Raw genomic sequence first — 20735 nt, forward strand, 5'->3', positions numbered from 1 at the left:
CCGTTTGTACTCACACTGCCAGGGCCGGCCAATGCTTCTTGCTGTCCATACACCATCACGCCGTAACACGTCACACGCATTGTGTGGCTTTGTTTACAAATCTTTCAACAGACGTCGGAGTTTTTGTGCGTCTTGTCGACTGTTTTTGAATATTTTCATCCGACCAAATCTGCAGTAAACACTCCACCTCCGCACCACACCAACGTGAACCTTTCACCGCCATTGTTGTTGTTGTTAACTGTCCGCGCATGGTCCGTCCTTCTATTTACATGTCCGAACAGGCGGACATAACGCTACTGCCGTAGGGCTCGTGCTCGTGCTCGTGCTCGTGCTCGTGCTCGTACACGTGCGCACGCTCGTGCTCGTACATGTGCAAACGGCTCCGCTAAAGCCCACCTCTTTCAAGCGGGCCGTGGACGGTCCGCTGGCCGCAGTTGAGCGCGGAGCGGGTGCGCTCACACTACTTAAAGGTACTAGACTTTAGCTGAAAAACCGGTTTTGGCCGCGGCCAAAAGGATAGTGTGAGCACGCTCTTATTTGCAGCACAAAATTGGCACACTGGGCACATTTACACCACCTTATAATATCTCTAGGATCACCAGGATGCTTCTGATGTGACAACTAATCAGAGAGATATTTGCATCATGGCCGGTATATTAAACTGCAACCTGGAAATATGAAAGTAATATTAAAACCAACAGAATAGATTATCAGGCTGAACAGAAACAAAGTGGGAGTCTGTGTGTGTAATTTTCTCCTGTGTTGCTCTCAGAGTGTAGCAGAATTAGAACAGAAGTGGCAGAATGAGGTAGACGAGGCCCAGCAGGGGAAGCTGGAGAACAACACTCCTTTCTTTCACGACTACCACTTCTATGAGGTACCATGCACACAATTTACAACTTTTACTCTTGGGATTATAACATCACCACTACCATTTCCTTTGATATTCATAATCTATTGTTTTCTTTCTTGTACCAGAACAAAATTAAGGAGCTTGAGCTACTTTGCTCCCTGAAGGAGGTACCGCTCGATTTTGGTGATTTGGAAAATGTTGTCCTTGCATTGAGGCAAGTAATGAAAAACTATCCTGTTAATTGGAACAGATGTGATGGGTCAGTTCTTACAATAGCATTATGTCTGTGCACCAACAGGGAGAAGTTCTTTCAGGAGGTAAACAGCATGCACCTCAGAAGTAGCACCTCACTGGCCAAAACTAAGGCACTGGTGAAGAGTCTGATGAACCGCACTGAGCTGCTGCTCCATGTAACCATCGCTCCACATTGTAGAAGCCTCAACAGCACACCTGCAGGGACACCAGGTCCAGGTACCTATCATATTTTTGTGTGTCCTCTTAGGCTACTAATTAGTTGCCAAGTGAAACCTTGTTGGGCAGCACAGCTTGGGTTAGAGATCTGATCCTTCAAACAGAGCTTCAAGTCTCATGTCAAACCTACCATTGAAATTCCCATCAGCTAGTGTAGCTATGGGCACAGTTATGTAAGGAACACTGGAGTCTGACTTTAATGATTTATGCAAATACAAATTGTTCCCCTGGCTTATTCCAGTGAATCTTTATTTTCATCTACCTTGGCTTTTGTTACCCCAAGACAGTGGTTGTGGAAGACACAATGGCAGTTTGGTTCTCAGAGTTTGGTTCTTATCTAATTCTTCTGATTGTTGTATGCCAGCCTCTAAGTCAGTGTCAGACGCTAAGACTGTGATCCCCATGGTGAAGCAGCCAGTCTTTCTGCGCAGCATGTCAGCACCCTCTGACTTGGAGATGATTGCTAACCAGGACTTGGAGTTTACACACGCGCCCCAAAGGTATTTGTCGATTTATTTTGATAGAATTAACGTTTGAGAATCATGTAATTGAACTGGGGAGGAATTTATTCCTTTACTCGGTACCTTTAGGAGGCGGCACCACCCTACGAGTCACCGGAGCAGCTCATTTACCCTGCTGCAGTCTTTGGCCATAGAGGACAGCCGTGACAAACCAACATACAGTGTTCTGCTGGGACAGCTCTTCGCCTTTATTGGAACTACACCTGATCAGGCTGTAAGTCTCTCACTCACCCCTCGCTCCCTTTTTGTTTTTGATTTGTTTGTTGCCAAAGCTGCATGAAAATCAGTCGGGTAATTCTGGTCTGACATTGAGATCTTTTATATCGGTCATTTCTGTAGGTGTCAAGCAGCAGTTTCCTGTCGGCTGCACAGACACGTTGGAGACGTGGCAGCACACGGAAGCAGGCGCTTGTTCATATGAGGGAGTTGCTTACGGCCGCTGTCAAAGTTGGTGGCGTCACCCACCTAGTCGGGCCTGTGACTATGGTACTGCAAGGTGGCCCAAGGTAAAAAGAACGGATATTAACACTAGCAACAATCCCACCCTTTCTTCACACATACATAGGTACACACTCTGACCTACAAAGACATTCTATTATAAGATTGATACAGTCAATTGTGCAATGCTGTCATCATATTATAATACTTTACTTACTTTTAATGGTAAAACAATGTTTGATTGTGCCTGGTTCCCGTTTGTGTGCCATATGTGCAGAATCGAGGAGCTGACCTGTGGTGGAATGGTAGAGCAAGTGCAGGAAGCTTTTGGGGAGACCATGACGTCTGTAGTGTCACTATGTGCTCGCTACCCCATTGCTTGTGCCAACAGTATTGGCTTGCTTTGCACAATCCCCTACACCAGGCAAGATAACTCGTTTTGATTTATCTTTCTTTCGATTTGCTTCGGTATTACTAGCCCCTTCGGATTCCTTACTCTCATTTGTCATCTTTGTTGTCACAGGAGTGAGGAGCAGTGCCTGGTTCGGAGCGGCCTGGTCCAGCTCATGGACAGCCTGTGTAGTTTAAGTGGCCAGAGGGAGTGCAGCTCAAATGAGAAGCAAACCAAAAAGCAGAAGGTGGCCACCATGGCTTGGGCTGCTTTCCAGGTGCTGGCTAACCGTTGCATCGAGTGGGAGAAGGTGGAAGGTAAGTTATCCTTTTATCAATATACTTCATTACATTTGTGTTGATCCTAAAAAGACACTCATATACTACAAGAACCTGCTTTAAAGTGCACATTAAGAATGTTAATGTTGTTTTCACACGGTCAGATTAAATGGTTGCAATTGTAGTAGTGTGTTGTAATGAGTAATTAGTAAGTTATCATTCTTTTTCTCTTTAAAGGTGGCTCCACAGACGCAGTGCACTCTGGTCTGGCACGGCAGGTGTCCAGCCTGCTGACCAATCACCTGGCCAGAGCCACAGAGTGCTGTGGGAATCAGGCAGCTGGCAATGATGCCTTACAGGATGTGCTCAGTCTGCTCAATGACCTTTCCAGGTACATTTTTATGTCATGTATGTATTTGATGTTTGTTTGCAGCATGTCTTTGTACATATTTGTGTGTATTTATACAATCTGTATATGTTCCTTTTGTTTTGTATTCCAGGAGCCACATAGGGAAAGCTATCCTGAGCCAGCCAGCTTGTGTATCTAAGCTCTTGTCTCTGCTACTTGACCAGAGACCTTCTCCAAAGCTGGTTCTTATCATCCTGCAGCTATGCCGAGCTGCCCTGCCTCTCATGAGTGTGGAGGACTGTGGTAACGTGGCCCTGCCCTCATGGAGCTACTCTATTAACGCGCTTGATGCTGAGCAACAAGATGCTAGTGACCCCGCCTCGCGTATTGCTTCCTTGCTGCTAGCCAAGCTGGCAGACTATGTAGTACCAGGTTGGTCTCTCTTATCCAGGAGTACCAAATAAATGTGTGCTCTTCTATTAAAATTAAGTCATGAAGTTATTTTGTCCCACTTAAAATATTCCCCCTTTACCAGGCTGTCAGACCCTGCTCTCCCCCAGCTCCTCTGAGCCAGACACTAGTCTGTCCCGCGCCAGTTCCAAGGGAGCTCTAAAGTCTGACGATGTTGGGGAGGAGGGCGAGGCGGTTGATGGCAAGCTATCGATCTTTATCCACAAAAGAGAGGACCAGTCATCTCATGAGGTTCTACAACCGCTTCTCAGGTAGGGTTTTTACCGAATATGCTTTCATTTCACATTAACAAGCTTCGTCTGTGACATGAGCTTTCTTCCATCCACTCCAAAATGCAGCAGCTCAGAGGGACGTCCCTTTCGGCTTGGCACGGGGGCAAACATGGAAAAGGTGGTAAAGATGGACAGAGACATGACAAAGGTCAGAGTTTTACCAGAATTTAAAAGCGCAAAGTCAGAAAATTAAAACTTCTGCTTCTGTAGCTGTATTCTAAGTGCAATCCTCACCTTTGCTGTCCTATTTTAAAACCTTCTCTAGAGCGGCAACTGTGAAGTTATCACAGAGGAGGCATCTGCTGCCCTGAGAAAGGCCAACAAGTGGGCCCAGTCTGGTCTGATAGTGAGCGTTGGTCCACCTGTGGAGACACTAGTGCAGGAGGCTGCTGGAGGCATCACGACCGGTGACAAGAAGAAAACTGCTCAGACTGCTGTGTGTAGGGATAGGAATGCTGATCTAGCCAGGTAAATAAACAAGAATTCCCACTTTCGTGTGTGTGTGTGTGTGTGTGTGTGTGTGTGTGTGTGTGTGTGTGTGTGTGTGTGTGTGTGTGTGTGTGTGTGTGTGTGTGTGTGTGTGTGTGTGTGTGTGTGTGTGTGTGTGTGTGTGTGTGTGTGTGTGTGTGTGTGTGTGTGTGTGTGTGTGTGTGTGTGTGTGTGTGTGTGTGTGTGTGTGTGTGTGTGTGTGTGTGTGTGTGTGTGTGTGTGTGTGTGTGTGTGTGTGTGTGTGTGTGTGTGTGTGTGTGATCCAGAGAGAGAGACCTTTTCTGACTCCTAAATTTCCCTTGAACAGGTCAGACCCTGTCAGGCCATTTATTAGTGGCCATGTTGCCAACAGTATGGCTGCTGAGGTTATTGCTCTGCTGCACAGCCTGCTCACTGCCCCTGAGTCCAACACTGCCCAGATTTGGACTAGCACTGCTGAAAAGGTAAAGGACTATTATGCCTCGGACTTTATCGCAATGTTTATGCTCATTAATATTTATTTACAACAGTATAGGGTTGTTGACCATTAAAACTAATCAATAAAGAGGATTTCTATCTAGATTCACATGGATGTGATTGCATATGATGCTGTTTCTATTAAACCTAATGTCTTTCTCCTTTGGGGTTTGTGTTAGGTTCTCTCCCGGGCCCTGATGTTTATCCCTCAGCTAGGGAAGTACGCTGAGAGTATTCTGGAGAATGGGAGCAGCAGTGGCAGGAAACTGGCTAAGCTGCAGGCCATTGGCAGACAAGCTGTTGCTGCTCTTTGTGCTCTCGGGGGCTTCAAAGAAACTATTAAAATCGGCTCAGAAGTCCAGGTGAGTGAAAGGAGACGAATCAGTAAATACGTGTTATTTTCGCATTAACTTTTCTTTTCTAAAATGTTGACATGTTTTTTGTTATTGCTCTACTCTGCAGGTGGTAGGTAAAGGAGTGCTGGGCAGTGTGGGCATAGTTATGTCCATCAATGAACAGGAGGGCATTGCTACAGTCAAGTTCCCTTCTTGCGAGTACAGGAGAGCTTGCCAAGCCTCAGACATCCTGACAGTACCTATATCACGCCTCTGCACACCCAGATCTGAGGTATACCTTTCAGCAACAAGCACACTAGTCTTTATTTTTATTTTAAATGTCCAACCTGAATCTCATTTGTGTCTCCCTTTCACTTTCTATCCATCTCGACAGGCTCTCCCTCTCTATAAACTCTCAATCACAGAAAAGGTTGTACAAGCAGTGCAGTCCATGCTTCTGCCACAGGAGGGCAGTCTCTCCATACACACGTCTCTACCAGCTACAGGAGATGGCTCTAGCCCGGTAATGGCTGCAGTACGCTTGCTGGCTGAAATCAGAACCAGGTTAGTGTGGATGGACACTTGTGCTTCTGAAAGGGTCAGCCTTTCTTTAGGCCAACTCCAAGTCTCTAAAGTGTTTTCATTTATGACTAACGTTGAGTATTGTTGTTTTCAATCTGCTTTATTGAAAATGTGGGCACCCTAAACCCTTAGAAACTTTGATAATGTTATCATTTAAAAGAAATGTATTGGCATTTTTAAAGCAAAACCATAGATTGTACAAAAATCACTAGATTCTTAATTGTTTTCAGGGCATGCCTGGTGATGGCGCAGCTGCTGGAGGATAGCTCCTTCTGCGAAGAGTTTATCCAGCAGTGTCCTGCTGCTGTTGAGGTTCTCAACCTGGTCGCTCAGGAATGTAGCCCTGGTGAGCATGTACATACTGGCATGTCAAATCATCTAAGCACCCCAAACCTTTCATTTATAGTAGGGATGGGCACGAGTACTGTTTTCCCCGAGTCAGTGATCATTTGAATTACTTGAGAGGGGATTGATTGCTCATGGAAGCAAAGTAGTACAAAGCAAGTAGCCCACGCAGTTCACCACAAACTAATTTCCTCAAAGACTCCTCTGGTTTGACCTTATCTGGCCCCGTTAAGCTTCAACTACTAATTTATTTAGGTTTTTGAAGTGAAATATGGAGGTGTAGTAGAGATAACGATGTCTTCCAACTTCACAAATAGCTGTTCCTCATCTTTCAACTACATATACACATGTAAATAAATGAATACATTGAGTACCATCATAACGGCAAGCCCATCCCTAATTTATAGTAAAATGTAACGTGTTTCTGACAAAGTTCTGCCCTCTTGTGCAGGGGAGCGTCTCGGCATGGTCGAGGCTCAATGTGAAAGAGTGAGAATGCTGTACCGGGACTGTGCTCGGCCACCTCCTCCACCATTGCAGACAGACAGACGTCAGGTGGGAGTTGCCAAATTTATAATATAGGCTTTGTTTTTATTACTTTAATTGTTGCAGTCACTGACAACAAATTCAAGAGAGATTTCCTCAAGTGTAACATACATCTGGATTGGATGCAGCTGAAAATACATATTTATCACAGAAGGGGGGAAAAACTCTGGTTAGTTTGCGGAGACAGAAAAAGCGATAACTGAGCTCATCAAAGAGAGCCTAACTCTCAAAATAGTGTTGCCAGAAAACCACTCAAATCTGTTGAAAACTTGTTTTAATAGACTGGCAGCTGAAGGCAAGATAATTATAGTATGAAATTCATATTTCACTGCAAGCATCAACTCAATCTTCAAAGACCTTTTGATAAATGAAATAGTCAGATTTGTCGGCCCCACTTATCTTTTTATCCCTTTGATGTGCTCGTCTCATCAGCCCAAGGAGATCACTTGGTGTCCATCCAGAGTGTTCCCTCCTGTCCGTGCCTGTATGTTCTCATCCCGTCTGACCTCTGTCACCTTCCTGGCTGATCCGAGTGCTGGAGGAGGACTGCCCAGAGGCACCTTCATCTACGCCACCTGTCCTTTACCAATTCAGGTGGGCACATGCATTAATATTTGCCATCTCAGATTGTTTGACCATGTATTACAATCAAACTAAACACTGATACAGAAGCCTGTCATAAGTCTTCCATTTACTCCTCTTTGTTCCTGCAGGCCCCATCCTTTTACTGGGAGATAGAAATCGTCTCCTATGGAGACTCTGAGGAGGACAGCGGCCCGATTGTGTCCTTTGGTTTCGCAACAGAGGCAGAGAAGAGGGACGGAGCGTGGACCAACCCTGTCGGCACATGTCTATTTCATAAGTATGTTTGTCTGCATATTAACTCTGAGATCTTTTTCACGCTGCTCTGTCTCTGACTTGAGTGCTGACAGCTATCCTTCTCTTTTGTGTTTTTCCATCTCTGTGTGTCTGTATCCTGTCTGTCTGCTTGTATCAGTAATGGTAGGGCAGTGCATTATAATGGATCCAGTCTGCTGCAGTGGAAGAGTGTCAGACTGGATGTGGCTCTCCTTCCTGGTGAGACAGGAGACAAAATATATTTTTCTTTTCACATACGATCTACTGTCTCTTTTGTGTGAATTAGTCAACTTAGAAATCCATACAGCATTTGATTTTATGGATTTCAACTCGTCTCCTTAAAAGCATAGTATCTTATCAGGCTGCTCTTTCAAAAAAAGAAGCTATTTTGCAAGCATGTCTTATTCCCTTAACTCAAGCTGTATCAAGTGTTAGCATATGTTGGAATGTGTCATTACGGGGAAAGTGACCTTGTGTTTGAATGGACACAGGTGACGTGGCTGGAATAGGCTGGGAGCGTTCTGAGGGCACTCCTCCACCTCCCGGTCAGGCCCCTAAAGGCAGGGTCTACTTTACCTACTGTGGCCAGCGGCTTGGCCCCATCCTTGAGGATGTAGCTGGTGGAATGTGGCCCCTGGTACACATTCAAAAAAAGGTGGGTATCTATTGACTTAAGTGACCTTTTAAAGCTTTATATTTGAACTGTTGTTGAGCTATAATTTGATTCACCACTCATATATAATGTGTATTATACTGTTCAATTGAATCCTCTATTTTTCTTTCCATTATATTGTAGAATTCAAAGATCCGTGCTAACTTTGGAAGCCGGCCATTTGCATACGCAGAAGGCCAAGCACACAGAAATGCGGCTGACTTGTGTGTAGACCTTGCAGAGGAAATAAGTGCAAATTTTGAAGCGCTGCCCTTTGCTATGGCTTCAGACAGTGATAATGATGCAGGTGCAAGTGTTACATCTGACTCTGGCTCCCATGGACCCCCTTGTCGGATAGCAGCTGTGGCAGTCGCCCAGCAACGTATGTCTATCCCTTTCATTGTAGCCTTATCTCTCATTTATTTTGTATAAATATATTCCCCAAATATAGACAGACAGTGTACTACACTGATACAATGTATGTGTATAACTGTTGAACCTAATCTTTCATTTTTTCCTTTCCTGTTGGTACAGAGTACAACAGCGACCTCTCGTGCCATTACAAAGTTGAGCTGAGCTATGAGAACCTGGTCACCTCTGGGCCTGAGACTCATCCTCCTCCTATCGCAGATGATGAGAGTGACGATGAAGATGATGATGATGTCCCAAGAGTAAGCGGAGCCTCCACTTCTAATGCTGGATTCCAAATTCATTCAAGATTGTACTCTTCATTGTTTATTTTGATTTGTGTTCGACTCTAGGAGGACCACTATGCCTTGCTGGTAAAGGCCTGGGAGACGAAAGTGTTTCCTACCATTCGTAGGCGGTTCCGTAATGAGGCGGAGAGAAAATCTGGCCTTGATCAAATCAAAGGAGCTCTGCAGCTAGGTAAATAATATATCATTTAAACATGACATAAAAGTCCAGTGTATCACATTTCAAATTACATATTGCAACACTTTAACCCATTTAGCGAACATCATTTTGATCAAGTTAAGGGCAGCTGTGACTCAGGAAATAGAGCAGGTCACCCACTAATCAGAAGCTTGAGGGTTCAATCCCAGTCCTACAAGTGTCCTTGGGCGAGATGCTGAACCCCACATTTTCCCCCAAAAGCTGTGCCATCAGTGTGTAAATGTGCATCCGAACGATTTAGATCTTATGGAATGGCACCCTCTGCCATCAGTGTGAGAATATGTGTGTGAAAGTGTGAATGTGGCAAGTAGTGTAAAAGCACCTTGAATGGTCAGAAGACTAGAAAGCCACTATATAAGTTCATTTACCATTTACCAATAAATGCTTAGTTTAAAATACAGGTGTCATGAACTAGCAGAACATATTTTAGTGTGTGACTCTAATCATGAATGAAGCACAAACGTAATTCAGGCTGGGTTTATTAAACTTTTTGTCAGTTACCAACAACTGTACTGATTATGCATCTCCTCTGCATGCCTGCTCCACTTTTAGAGAAATTCTTCTACTGTTTAAATGCTTTATGGTTATAATCCATGTGTCGTAATATAAAACAAAACGAATAATCCTTAAGCTTATCAGAACAAGGTGGAGTGATTATAGTGCTACAGTTAAATTTGACATGAAAATAATTAATTATTAACAATAATAATAATACATTGGATTTATATAGCGCTTTTCCAGATGCTCAAAAATGCTTTCACAAAACAAGAAAAGAAAAATAAATTTTAAGGTTAAAAGCAAAAGGGAAAAGGTGCGGAGGAGTGTTGGCGATGTGGATATGGATGGAAATGATAGAGGGAGGGGGCGGCTGCAGCAAAGGCTCTGTCGACAAATGACAAATAACCTATTTAATGAGATTATAGCTTAAGCTTGTCACATTTCATTAAGGGAATAAAATCTATTCCGGGCCTGTGCATATGTCAAGTTAATATTAAGGCAACCCTTGAATTTTGGCACAAAATAAGTTAAACAAGGACAACTTTGACACTGATTGTCTCTGTGGTGTATTATGCTGACAACAGGCATGGTTGACATTGCAAGACAGACAGTGGAGTTCTTGTATGAAGAGAACGGCGGCATTCCTCGTGACCTCTACCTCCCTACCATTGAGGATATCAAGGACGAGGCCAACAAGTTCACTATTGACAAAGTTCGCAAAGGTAGCATTCACCTACTTCACTACACCCACACACTTGCATATCTGTTTACTTCAGGGTACATTGTTAGTAAGCACTGTATTAAAACTGTCTAAGTAATTTGCTTTCTCAACACAGGCTTGACTGTGGTCATCCGCTCTCCGGACAGCAACAATACCAACAGCACCACAGGAGGGACGGCCCTGCCCAAGTTTGCTATCAGGGGCATGTTAAAGACCTTTGGTTTACATGGGGTAGTGCTGGATGTGGACACTGTAAGTACCAATACTATATTATTGGAAATGTATTGACAAACCGGTTTGTGTGCATGAATAATCTAATTTAATTATATTTAAATGTGATGCCATGTCATGACCCATTCCTCGTGGGATTATAAAACACACCAGTTCTGGTAACATAGTTCAAACCATCCTATTTCAAAAAATGAATAAAAGTTACAAAAAAGAAGCCCCTGGAAAATGTATACATGAATTCATGATTGTCATTATCGTCATCACCACCCACTCATTACCGACACACGATTTTCTTCTTGAGCTCCCATCCTTCCTTAAATATGATGCCAATTGAAATGTCTCTTTGTGACTCATTCACACCTATCATCTGAGTCATATCCTTTATATCATCAAACAACAGATGAAGACGTTTCCAGTACAAAGGAGGACAGTAAAAAATGATTTCAACTTCTGTCATACTTTACAGGGTTCACACCCCACGTCCTCTGTGATTGCTAGAATTGCAGCAAATCTATGTACCCCCATCAAATACCTGGTGCCCTGCCTGCAGCATCTGAGACTTCTGATGTGTCATACGCAAAATCCATTTTCTCAACATAATAACCTAAATATGCCTTTGTTAACTTTACCTTGTCCAGGTGAATGAGCTGGTACAGGTGGAGACTTATTTGCGCAGTGAGGGGGTGCTGGTGAGGTATTGGTACCCTATTGAGATGCTGGAGCGCCCACCTGCCGGATCTCGACGGACTGCGGCTAATGGCTTGGTCTCACTAGACAGCAGCAACATTCAGATTCATAGGTAATACATGAACCTAATGGGGATGAGCATGATGCGAATGCACCCTGCACCAAAATAAAATCTGTTTTTACTGCTTTGCTGCAGGGAACTGCTTCGCTGTGAGAGTGCACTGGCTCGGTTATACTGCCGTATGGCCTTGCTCAACATCTTTGCCCCCAAGAATCCCCACACCTTCACTCGTCTCTTCCATATACCTGCTATCCGTGACATCACCTTAGAGCACCTGCAGCTTCTGTCCAATCAGCTGCTGGCTCCACCCCTTCCTGGTGAGTTTTAATCTCCCTGTGAATGACTGGATCTTTCACCATGATGCTAATGATGGTTTCTGTTTCTGTGCTGATTACTCTGCTGATGTTCTTCCTGCAGATGGCACTATTAGTTCTAGTTCTATCCTTCTGGCCCAGTCGCTGCTTCACAACCTCCAGAGCCAAAGCTGCTCTCCCTCAGAACTATTCTACCAGGGCAATGCTCAGCCCATCCGGGAGTGGCTGACGGTGGCCATCACCCGTGCCTTGCATCAAGGAGAGGAAAGCCTGCTGGAGCTCACAAAGCAGATCTGCTGCTTCCTACAGGTCAGCTGTGCCAATCCATGCTTGGTTTAATAAACTTGCCTCTGTGTCCCTATCCAGCCCATAAAGTTCATCATCTTCACTTACAAAGCTGTTCCCTTTGACAGAATGCACCAGAGCAGTTTACATCTGAGGAGTTTCCTGTTACGGAGTCAAAGGTTAGCATGGATGTCAGCTTTCCAGGCGCTGCATTTGTGATCGTATCCTGCAAGGAGGGCCAGCTAGGTTGCCGCAAAGAGTGAGTTCCTCTCTGTTCAACTTAAGCAATTCATATTTATTTCTTCTTACCATCCATTTCCTGTTACATTTTTTTAATTCTCTCCTGTCTTTTTCACTCTGTTAGCTCCAGTCTTTACAAAGCCCCATGGGCTCGAGTCATGGTGTATGGTCTGGGTCACAAAGTGCGTAGAAATGGCCAGCTAAATCTAATGGAGGCAGTCTGCTATCCACTGGATGCCTCACCTACCAACACAGGCCTTACTCCCCCTCCCACCACCAACCAATACCCCTCTGTTATCATACCCACTGATAAGGTGCACATCAGACTGGGTGAGTATCTGACTCTCAAAGGGAAATTTATATTGGCTGCTACAACTTTTTGTTAAAAAAAAATGTGAAAGGATAAAATGAAATTAAATATACCCGTTGTTTTTTATTATAGGGGTGTCGCCTCCTCCTGGGGCTGTACTGGTGCTACACTCCTTGCCACTGGAGTTTCCCCTGGCCATGGCATTTGCCGAACAGTTGTTGACGTGGAAGCTGGGGGAGAGCAGTGAGCGATCAGAGGACGAGCTAGACACAGTGCCCTCGTCTGTGTTGCTGCAGGTGGTGGAACTACTAGGTAGGTGGACCTGCTGCTATAAAACTTTAATGAGCCACATTTATTAATCTGTTTGTAGATGTTGTATACATTAGTTAAATGCAACCAGAGTAAAATCCTTATCAGCAATCATCAGCAACAGACACACTAGAGTCCACTAGTGTGTCTGTTGCTGCACTCCACTCCACTCAGAAACCTAGTGCTTGTAAATATTCGGAGTTTGTGAGCTAGTATATTCACTATTCTTCACCACTCGCTCCGTAAATCATAGAACCATGAAAGCTTGCAAGATAAATTGTACCAAACATAAATAGAGGTTTCAACAACTTTCAATGTTATCTATGTCATTGTTCTTATTGTTTTAGGCGGTTTGCTTTGGACCACTGATCTGGCTCCCTCCATAAAAGAACTCATCTTTCACTTGCTTGCTGAGCTTTTGCGGAAAATCCACCACCTAGAGCAGCGCAAGAGCCCTGCTGGTCTCTCCAGCTCCATTGCTCTGCTCCTAAACCCCTGCCTCGCAGTGCTCATGGCTCTGCAGACAGAACTCAGAAAGCTGTACGACCGGGAGACTCAGGGATGGACTGCTGGAGGGGCTGGAGCAGGGGGGTCATCATCTGGAGGTGTTGCGTTGGCTCTGGGCGCAGAGCAGAGCCGGTTCTCCACCTACTTCCATGCTCTGATGGAAGTGTGTCTGGCTGTGGCAGAGGTGACACTTCCCCTCAATGTTGGTGGCTCTTCAGTGGGAGCCCTGTCCTCCACCAGCGCCCCTAATCTTAGTGACTCTTCTTCATCTTCGTCATCTTCCCCAGGCCAAACGCCACAGAGCCCCAGTCTGCTATCCAAACGTAAGAAGGTGAAGATGAAGCGTGAGAGAGCAGCAGCTGCAGTGGCAGCAGCAGTCTCTGGGAAACGGGGAAGTGGAGGTGCGCGGTTGTCAGAAAGTGACAGTGCCCTGCTGAACATGGCGGGTAGTAAACCCGAGGACATGCTGTGGTTCCACCGCTGCCTAACACTCCTGATGATATTACGACATCTTGCCAATAAGGACCCGCAGGGCTTAAGTGTGACCAGCGATGCAGTAACAGATGCTTGCCAGGCCCTGGTAGGTCCCACTGCCCACAGTCGCCTGCTGGTGCTCTCAGGTATCCCCACGCACCTAGAGGAGGCTGTGGTTCGAAATGCTATCCGCAGGGCTTGCAACGCGCATGGAGGTCTCTTCAAAGATGAAGTCTTCATCCCTCTGCAGGAAGAGGACCCAAAGAAGCCCAAAGCTGGTGCTGGGGTTTCTAGTCCTCAGGATGGCAAAGCGGGCCCTGAACCTGAGCGCCCCTTCCCTAACAATGGAGGCCCTGAGAGTCCCGACAGCTCCAGCAGCGTGACTCCAGCTATGAGCGTGAGCGCTTCAGCTTCTACCAGTCAGACTTCGATTTGCAGCTCCTCTCAGGGAGTGTCCCGCACTGCCAGTGAACTTTCTGTCGATCAGGAGATGTTGGCTGTTCCACCTCTCACCCCTGCAGCAGCAGCTTCAGTTGTGACGTATCCCCAGCAGGGCCCCCAAGATACCCACACTGTTTCTAGTCAGGAAAGTCTAGATAGCTCCCTGTGTAGTACAGGAAGCCTTGGCAGTCTCGGCAGCTTGGGGGAGCCTCTCGACAGTGCAGAAACACCGTCAGTGTCAGACGGGGGCTCTATGCACACAGTCACTTCACTGGAGAGCAATGCAGTCATGGCCAGGCCCATAAAGGGTTATGCTGTTATTGAGGTGGGTTGATTAAGAGCACCACAACAGATTTGAGTTATTTGGTTGTGTGTTGTTCTGAGGAAACATGCTCATCTTTATTTCATCAATCATAGGTTCGTTCTCGGGCCAAAGTTGAAAAAATCCGTGCCAGTCTTTTCAACAGCAGTGACCTGATTGGCTTGTCCAGTCTGGAAGGTGAAGAGGAACTAATGGAGTTGACCAATGAGGAGATCCTCACAGCCTCCAGTGTTAACCAAAGCCTGTTTGACACACAGGGAAGCTCCGCCCTTGAAGACTACTTCCTGGACAAGTCAGTTAGAGGTTGGTGGTTGTATACATATTTTCTGCTTTTACGCAATGAACTTGGTTCTGCAAGTATCTGCCAAATCTTAAATGTTTTATCTCCATGTTTCAAGGTGACAAGCTTGTACCTGGGGCACGAGATGTCCTCACAGATATTTTTAAGAGCTGTGTGCATTCAGAACAGATGCTCAGCCTCACACCGGCCAAGCCAGTCAAAGTGTCTGACATTTACCTCAGCAAGGAGCAGATCAACGCACAGACTCCTGGCAACCTACTGCATACTTTCTTCACCAATGTTAGGCCTCCAAAGAAAGTACTTGAAGACCAGCTTACTCAGGTATATAACACAATGGCAGCAAAAGTTTTTGTTTAAAAAAAAAAAAAAGAAACTGTTTTGTTGAAACGTCCGATAATCCTCTTTTGCAAGTGTTAAATGTTAAAACCCTCCCATGCCTCCCTCTGAGGTCAACCACCACAAGTAAATAGTTAACACTCAATATGTATATTCACATGTGTCAAAATGATTTGTTTGTATCAGATTCTAAGAAAGTATGGCACTCCCAAGCCCAATAAGAACAAATATAGCAAAGCAGGAAAAGAACAACACCAAGGCAAGGTAGTGAGCACCAAGAGGCCCATCACCAAACCTCCCACCAAGGAAAGGTCTGTGCTTAACAGTGTCAGGTGAGTAATTTGTTTTCAAGCATAGGTTATGGTGCGTTGGACTTTGTCTCGTGGTAATTCAATTTAATATGCTGGTCTCTTGCCTCTGCCAGAACTGCTCTGAGTGAGAAGAAGACGGTCCTGAAGCCAAAATCTCCTGAGAAATGCCGACCTGATGAGAAAGATGTGGAAAAATCTCCTGCGAAGAAAACTGAAGGTTGTCAAAAATGACACACACTGTGACTACACACATCACTGAATACATTAGTTGACGGACGTTATAGACAGTGGGGTTATAGTAGTGTTAGCGTTTGCAGAATATTTCTAAAGGAGGTTAAATCAGTTTGCTTAAGAATTATAAATGGAAGTAAATCTGTGCCATCCGATTTTTTTAAATTAAGAAGCCATTGAATTTCTAGCGCTGAATATTTACGCATTGGAAATGTGAATCCAAATGTTTTGACTCTGAATTTAACTCTATTTTCAATGTTTAAAAAATTCAAGGTTAAAAAATTCAGGGCTGAAAAATTCAATAATAAAAAATCCTACATGTCACTATACAAATTTCTGATGCAAAATACACTGTACACATTTCAATATTGAAATATATTGAAACGTTGAATTTTTAGCCTTGAATATTTTAATGTTGAATTCTTTAACCATGAATTTATGAACATTGAAAGAGAGGTGAATTCAGCGTCGTAACATTAAGGTGCATATTGTCAATGCATAAATATTCAGTGCTAGAAATTCAATGGCTTACTAATTTCAAAATCCGATGGCACAGATTCACTTCCATAATTATACCATTTGATGCGTGCAGAACTGACTTTAGTCTACTCTCCCTTCCTTTATTTTGGTGTCATAATGAAACAATTAGTCAATTACAGTGACGGTAAAGATTTTCTGCTTTTGTCTTTGTTTTATATAAATGCAAATTAAATGTATCTTGGTATGTTTTTACTGATCTCAGACAAAATTATAAAGACTAAAGACTAAAAGTATGTTTTGAAACCAACACCTCACATACATTCTTTGACTTCTTTAGTCCCAGAGGAGAAGTACTTGACACTGGAAGGCTTCCATAAATTTGCTGTTGACCGTGCCAAGCAGGACATCCGTAGCGTCTGGAGGGCGATTTTGGCCTGTGGTTACGACCTCCACTTTGAAAGGTGAGACTGGGGAATCTCTTACCCCAATAACCAGCACCCGGTCCGCTGTACCTCAAATACTATCACATACATGGTTTGTCTGGAAACCCATCCTGTTGCTGTGTTATGACAAATCAGATTTCCCAAGCATAGAATGCAATTTTAAATTTCTGTAATTGATGAAAAGAAAGCGGCCCACTAATCTATTACTAATTTCAGGACTATTTCTCTGATTACTGTTACATCAGACCTCATTTCAAAGTATGCTAATGGAATAGTTTGATCCTATAACATAGGGGTCTACAGTATAGACAGTAGGACAGTAGGAGTTTCCTCTACAGTGTGGATTTTGACTCTGAAGGAACCACACAATGTGTGCGGATCCGGCCCACAAAGGGCTCCACGCACTTCCTGTAGGGACACAGCCCCAGCTTTGTTCCGTGCTCCCGCTGCTCTGTCCTTCTTGTGCTTCTCATAGACTGTATTTTAGGCTAAATGAATATACCGTATATGATTATAATATTATTATTATTATCATAATTATACCGTAATATAAATTTTAGACCATACCGTACAGCCCTACTATAGTAGCAGGCTTCAACAGTTAACAGTTTATCTTGTCTTCTAATGGTATGAACATGTTTTTTCTCCCAATCCAAGCCTCTTAATGCTGAGTGTCTGCTGACACACAATCTGATATTTATGTGTATTTTCATAAAATATAGTTGCACAATGTACCCCGTGCCCAGTGTTTAAAATATGTTACGCCAGTCCAATCGTCTTGCATACTAGATGATATAGATGTAATATTTAAAAGTGATAATATTTCAGTGTAGCTCGCATCCAAAAACCTGTTCATCTTTGATGAATTGCTGACTGTTCGTAGTAATATAAGTGACTAAACATTGTCAGAGGTCATTATTTAAACAGAAGCTGTCCTCTGTACCAGGTGCACCTGCATAGACACTCGTCACGCCCAGAAGGCCTGTAGGAAGTGGAGCTTGGAAATGGACGTGGCTTTGGTCCAATACATCAACAGGCTCTGCCGTCACCTGGCCATCACACCAGCCAGACTACACCCCCATGAAGTCTACCTGGACCCTGGTGATACTGCTGATCCTCGTGTGGCCTGCCTGCTCAGTAAGTCAACCATTCGTTTGTTGTTGTCCGCGTAGTAGACTAGGGGTCAAATAGGTCAATGCTCTTGTTCAATTTCTCCTCCTCCTACAGTAATATTGTTGCACACACTGTCATCTATAGTGTTACATGCATACGTGTTACATACTGTAGGGCACGCTTGCTTTGTTGTGTTGTTATCTAGTATATTTAACTGTTTCCAGATGTGCCCGCGGAGAGCCTGCGCTTGCGCTTCGCCCTGCTGCAGTCGCTCAACAACACCCTAGAGGGTTTCTTCCTGCCACTAGTGGAGCTGAGACAGACGCACACCTATCAGAACAGCATTGCAGCGCTGTTATGTGAGGCCAAAGGTGAGCAGGATCCAGCATGTCAAGGGGACATAATGAAATATAAGAAGACGTTGGTGCGACTGTATCGATTTTTTCTTTTATGTATGTAGGACACCTGCCGTGTTAAAACCAAGTTGTATTAGAACTTATCATGATCACATATCACCTGCTGTCTCCACCTGTTACAGGTCTAAACTTCTACGACACTAAGGTCACTGTGATGAACAGAGTACTGAACGCCACAGTACAGCGGACAGCCGACCACGCTGCCCCAGAGATTACACTAGACCCTCTAGAGATTGTCGGAGGTATGCCCTCCTTTCACTTGTTCGCCTGTTTCCCATTTTGTATCACTGGATCTTTGCACACATTCTTTTTGCGTCTCTGGCATTTGTCCCTCAGGTGAGATCAGAACATCAGAGAACACATATTTCTGCCAGGCAGCACGCCAGCTATCTTGCGTGCCATCGTCCCAGCTCTGTGTGAAACTGGCCAGCGGAGGAGACCCAACCTATGCCTTTAACATCCGCTTCACTGGAGAGGAAGTTCATGGCACAAGTTAGAATTTCTCCTTCACATCTTTTTCTAGACTTTCTGGCAGTCTTTTACTGCAGTCAAGATTTATTTTTTCAGACCTAACTGTAGCTTTGATGCATCTATCTCTCCAGGTGGCTCCTTCAGACATTTCCTATGGCAGGTGTGTAAGGAGCTACAGAGTTCTGCTCTTTCCCTGCTGCTCCCCTGCCCCAGCGCTGCAGCCAACCGCAACAAGGTATGGTCTTACATAATCTGGTATGTTTTCTGTATTTTTTGATGGTTATGTTTTGGACACTTTTGTTCCTCCAAACAAGGCACATACTCTATGTCAGCCCGACACTGGCTGCAATCTCAATGTTTTATTTTGTTTATTACTATCCCGAGAATACAGAATCATATCATGTTGTTTCTTTGCTGTCCTCAGGGGAAGTACATCCTGACGCCATGCCCTATCAGCTATGCAGAGGAACAGTTGTTACACTTCTTTGGTCAGCTTCTCGGCATAGCCATTCGTGCAGATGTGCCACTTCCTTTGGACCTACTGGGCTCCTTTTGGAAGGGTCTGGTGGGCGAGTCCCTTGACCCAGAGCAGGATATGCAGGAAGCTGATGTGCTCACCTACAACTACATCAAGAAGTTTGAAAATGTAGGGGACAAGTAGTGGTACCTCACATCTTACCCTGATAATACCGTGGATCTAGTGACCTTAACGTTTCTGTTCTCTGACCCTGCAGGTGAGTGATGAGACGGAGCTAGAGGCTCTGTGCGCTGAGATCTCCTCCCAGCACCATTCAGGAGAAAGCCCTGACTCCCCCAGCCGGCCCTGTTGCACCTTCACCTATGTCACTATGACAGGTGAGGAGGTGGAGCTTTGTCAAGGAGGTCGCAGCCTCACTGTCAGGTACAGGAAACTTGCTCAAATGTCTTCAAACAGTGTGGCTTTTCTTGTCATCAGTTATTTCAGAACTGCAGTTATCAATAATACCCAGCTAATCTTTATTTACTGTGTGCTTGCTTGTGTGTGTGTTAAGCTGGGAGAATAAGGACATGTATGCACGGGCGGTGCGGAGCCTTCGTCTGAAGGAGCTGCAGAATGTGGAGTGTATGACGGCGGTGCGTGCAGGGCTCGCCTCCATCATTCCCCTGCAGCTGCTTACCGTGCTCAGCCCTCTAGAGATGGAGCTGCGCACCTGCGGCCTGCCTTACATCAACCTGGAGTTCCTTAAGGTAATGCATATATTTGTGTGAAAGTCGCGTGTGAAAATCTTTTTATACTACATCACAAACATTTCCCATCCCCCTTATTATGCAACATTGAGGTAGGCCAATCACCAAATTTTCTTTACTTTATAAATGCCTTGTTTTCTTACATGTTAGTGTTAATCACATCTAATCAAAGTGTGCTCTGTTCTCCACTTCTTTAGGCTCACACAATGTATCAGGTGGGTCTAATGGAGACCGACCAGCACATCGAGTTCTTCTGGACCGCCCTGGAGATGTTCACTCAAGAGGAGCTCTGCAAGTTCATTAAGTTTGCCTGCAACCAGGAGCGAATACCGTTCACCTGCCCCTGCAAGGATGGGGGGCCCGACACTGCCCACGTCCCCCCCTACCCCATGAAGATCGCCCCTCCTGATGGAGCTGCAGGTAATGTCTAGCAAGGTTTCAACCCGGCCGTGATTGGAAGCAAAGGGCTGCTATCTGCGCAATGTTCTTCTGAACGCTGTTAGTGAAGAAACAACTGATACTGATTATCAAAGCAGCTCGTCCTGTCATGAAACCGTGGACAGACTTTGAACATCGTTTGCATATGTTTGTAAATTGATAGATTTGTTTATATAAACATTTATGGGTATATGATGCAGTACCATGTAGGAAGAAGCACTGTTTCTGATTAGTGAATTTCACATCTTTGACAGAACTGGGAGCTGTACTTGTTTTCAGAGTCACAAAAATAAGAGGCTAAAACAAACTGTCTACTAGGGTTTACTACAGATAAGATAGGACAGTC

At 44.7% G+C, this 20735-nt stretch overlaps 1 protein-coding gene across 1 annotated transcript in view; it reads left to right on the forward strand.

Moving 5' to 3' along the window:
- Positions 1-20735, forward strand: part of hectd4 (HECT domain E3 ubiquitin protein ligase 4) — a 40039-nt gene that overhangs the window by 17001 nt on the left and 2303 nt on the right. The window contains exons 27-75 of the mRNA XM_083912262.1: positions 773-877; positions 979-1071; positions 1156-1324; positions 1689-1824; positions 1915-2059; positions 2185-2351; positions 2561-2707; positions 2807-2991; positions 3190-3343; positions 3453-3733; positions 3837-4023; positions 4111-4192; positions 4310-4512; positions 4841-4976; positions 5169-5351; positions 5452-5616; positions 5719-5888; positions 6137-6252; positions 6703-6806; positions 7230-7391; positions 7511-7659; positions 7795-7874; positions 8147-8310; positions 8452-8689; positions 8842-8978; positions 9069-9195; positions 10305-10442; positions 10557-10693; positions 11311-11471; positions 11556-11737; positions 11838-12043; positions 12148-12278; positions 12384-12589; positions 12702-12881; positions 13226-14625; positions 14718-14925; positions 15021-15244; positions 15446-15591; positions 15684-15787; positions 16619-16742; positions 17671-17861; positions 18062-18208; positions 18376-18495; positions 18590-18745; positions 18856-18959; positions 19149-19370; positions 19459-19625; positions 19756-19951; positions 20149-20371. Coding sequence (XP_083768388.1) covers positions 773-877; positions 979-1071; positions 1156-1324; positions 1689-1824; positions 1915-2059; positions 2185-2351; positions 2561-2707; positions 2807-2991; positions 3190-3343; positions 3453-3733; positions 3837-4023; positions 4111-4192; positions 4310-4512; positions 4841-4976; positions 5169-5351; positions 5452-5616; positions 5719-5888; positions 6137-6252; positions 6703-6806; positions 7230-7391; positions 7511-7659; positions 7795-7874; positions 8147-8310; positions 8452-8689; positions 8842-8978; positions 9069-9195; positions 10305-10442; positions 10557-10693; positions 11311-11471; positions 11556-11737; positions 11838-12043; positions 12148-12278; positions 12384-12589; positions 12702-12881; positions 13226-14625; positions 14718-14925; positions 15021-15244; positions 15446-15591; positions 15684-15787; positions 16619-16742; positions 17671-17861; positions 18062-18208; positions 18376-18495; positions 18590-18745; positions 18856-18959; positions 19149-19370; positions 19459-19625; positions 19756-19951; positions 20149-20371 — 9058 coding nt within the window. The remainder of the gene's footprint in view (positions 1-772; positions 878-978; positions 1072-1155; positions 1325-1688; positions 1825-1914; positions 2060-2184; positions 2352-2560; positions 2708-2806; positions 2992-3189; positions 3344-3452; positions 3734-3836; positions 4024-4110; positions 4193-4309; positions 4513-4840; positions 4977-5168; positions 5352-5451; positions 5617-5718; positions 5889-6136; positions 6253-6702; positions 6807-7229; positions 7392-7510; positions 7660-7794; positions 7875-8146; positions 8311-8451; positions 8690-8841; positions 8979-9068; positions 9196-10304; positions 10443-10556; positions 10694-11310; positions 11472-11555; positions 11738-11837; positions 12044-12147; positions 12279-12383; positions 12590-12701; positions 12882-13225; positions 14626-14717; positions 14926-15020; positions 15245-15445; positions 15592-15683; positions 15788-16618; positions 16743-17670; positions 17862-18061; positions 18209-18375; positions 18496-18589; positions 18746-18855; positions 18960-19148; positions 19371-19458; positions 19626-19755; positions 19952-20148; positions 20372-20735) is intronic.

The sequence above is a fragment of the Echiichthys vipera genome (genome assembly GCF_963691815.1).
Source record: "Echiichthys vipera genome assembly, chromosome: 4".
NCBI classification, from domain to species: Eukaryota; Metazoa; Chordata; class Actinopteri; order Perciformes; family Trachinidae; genus Echiichthys; species Echiichthys vipera.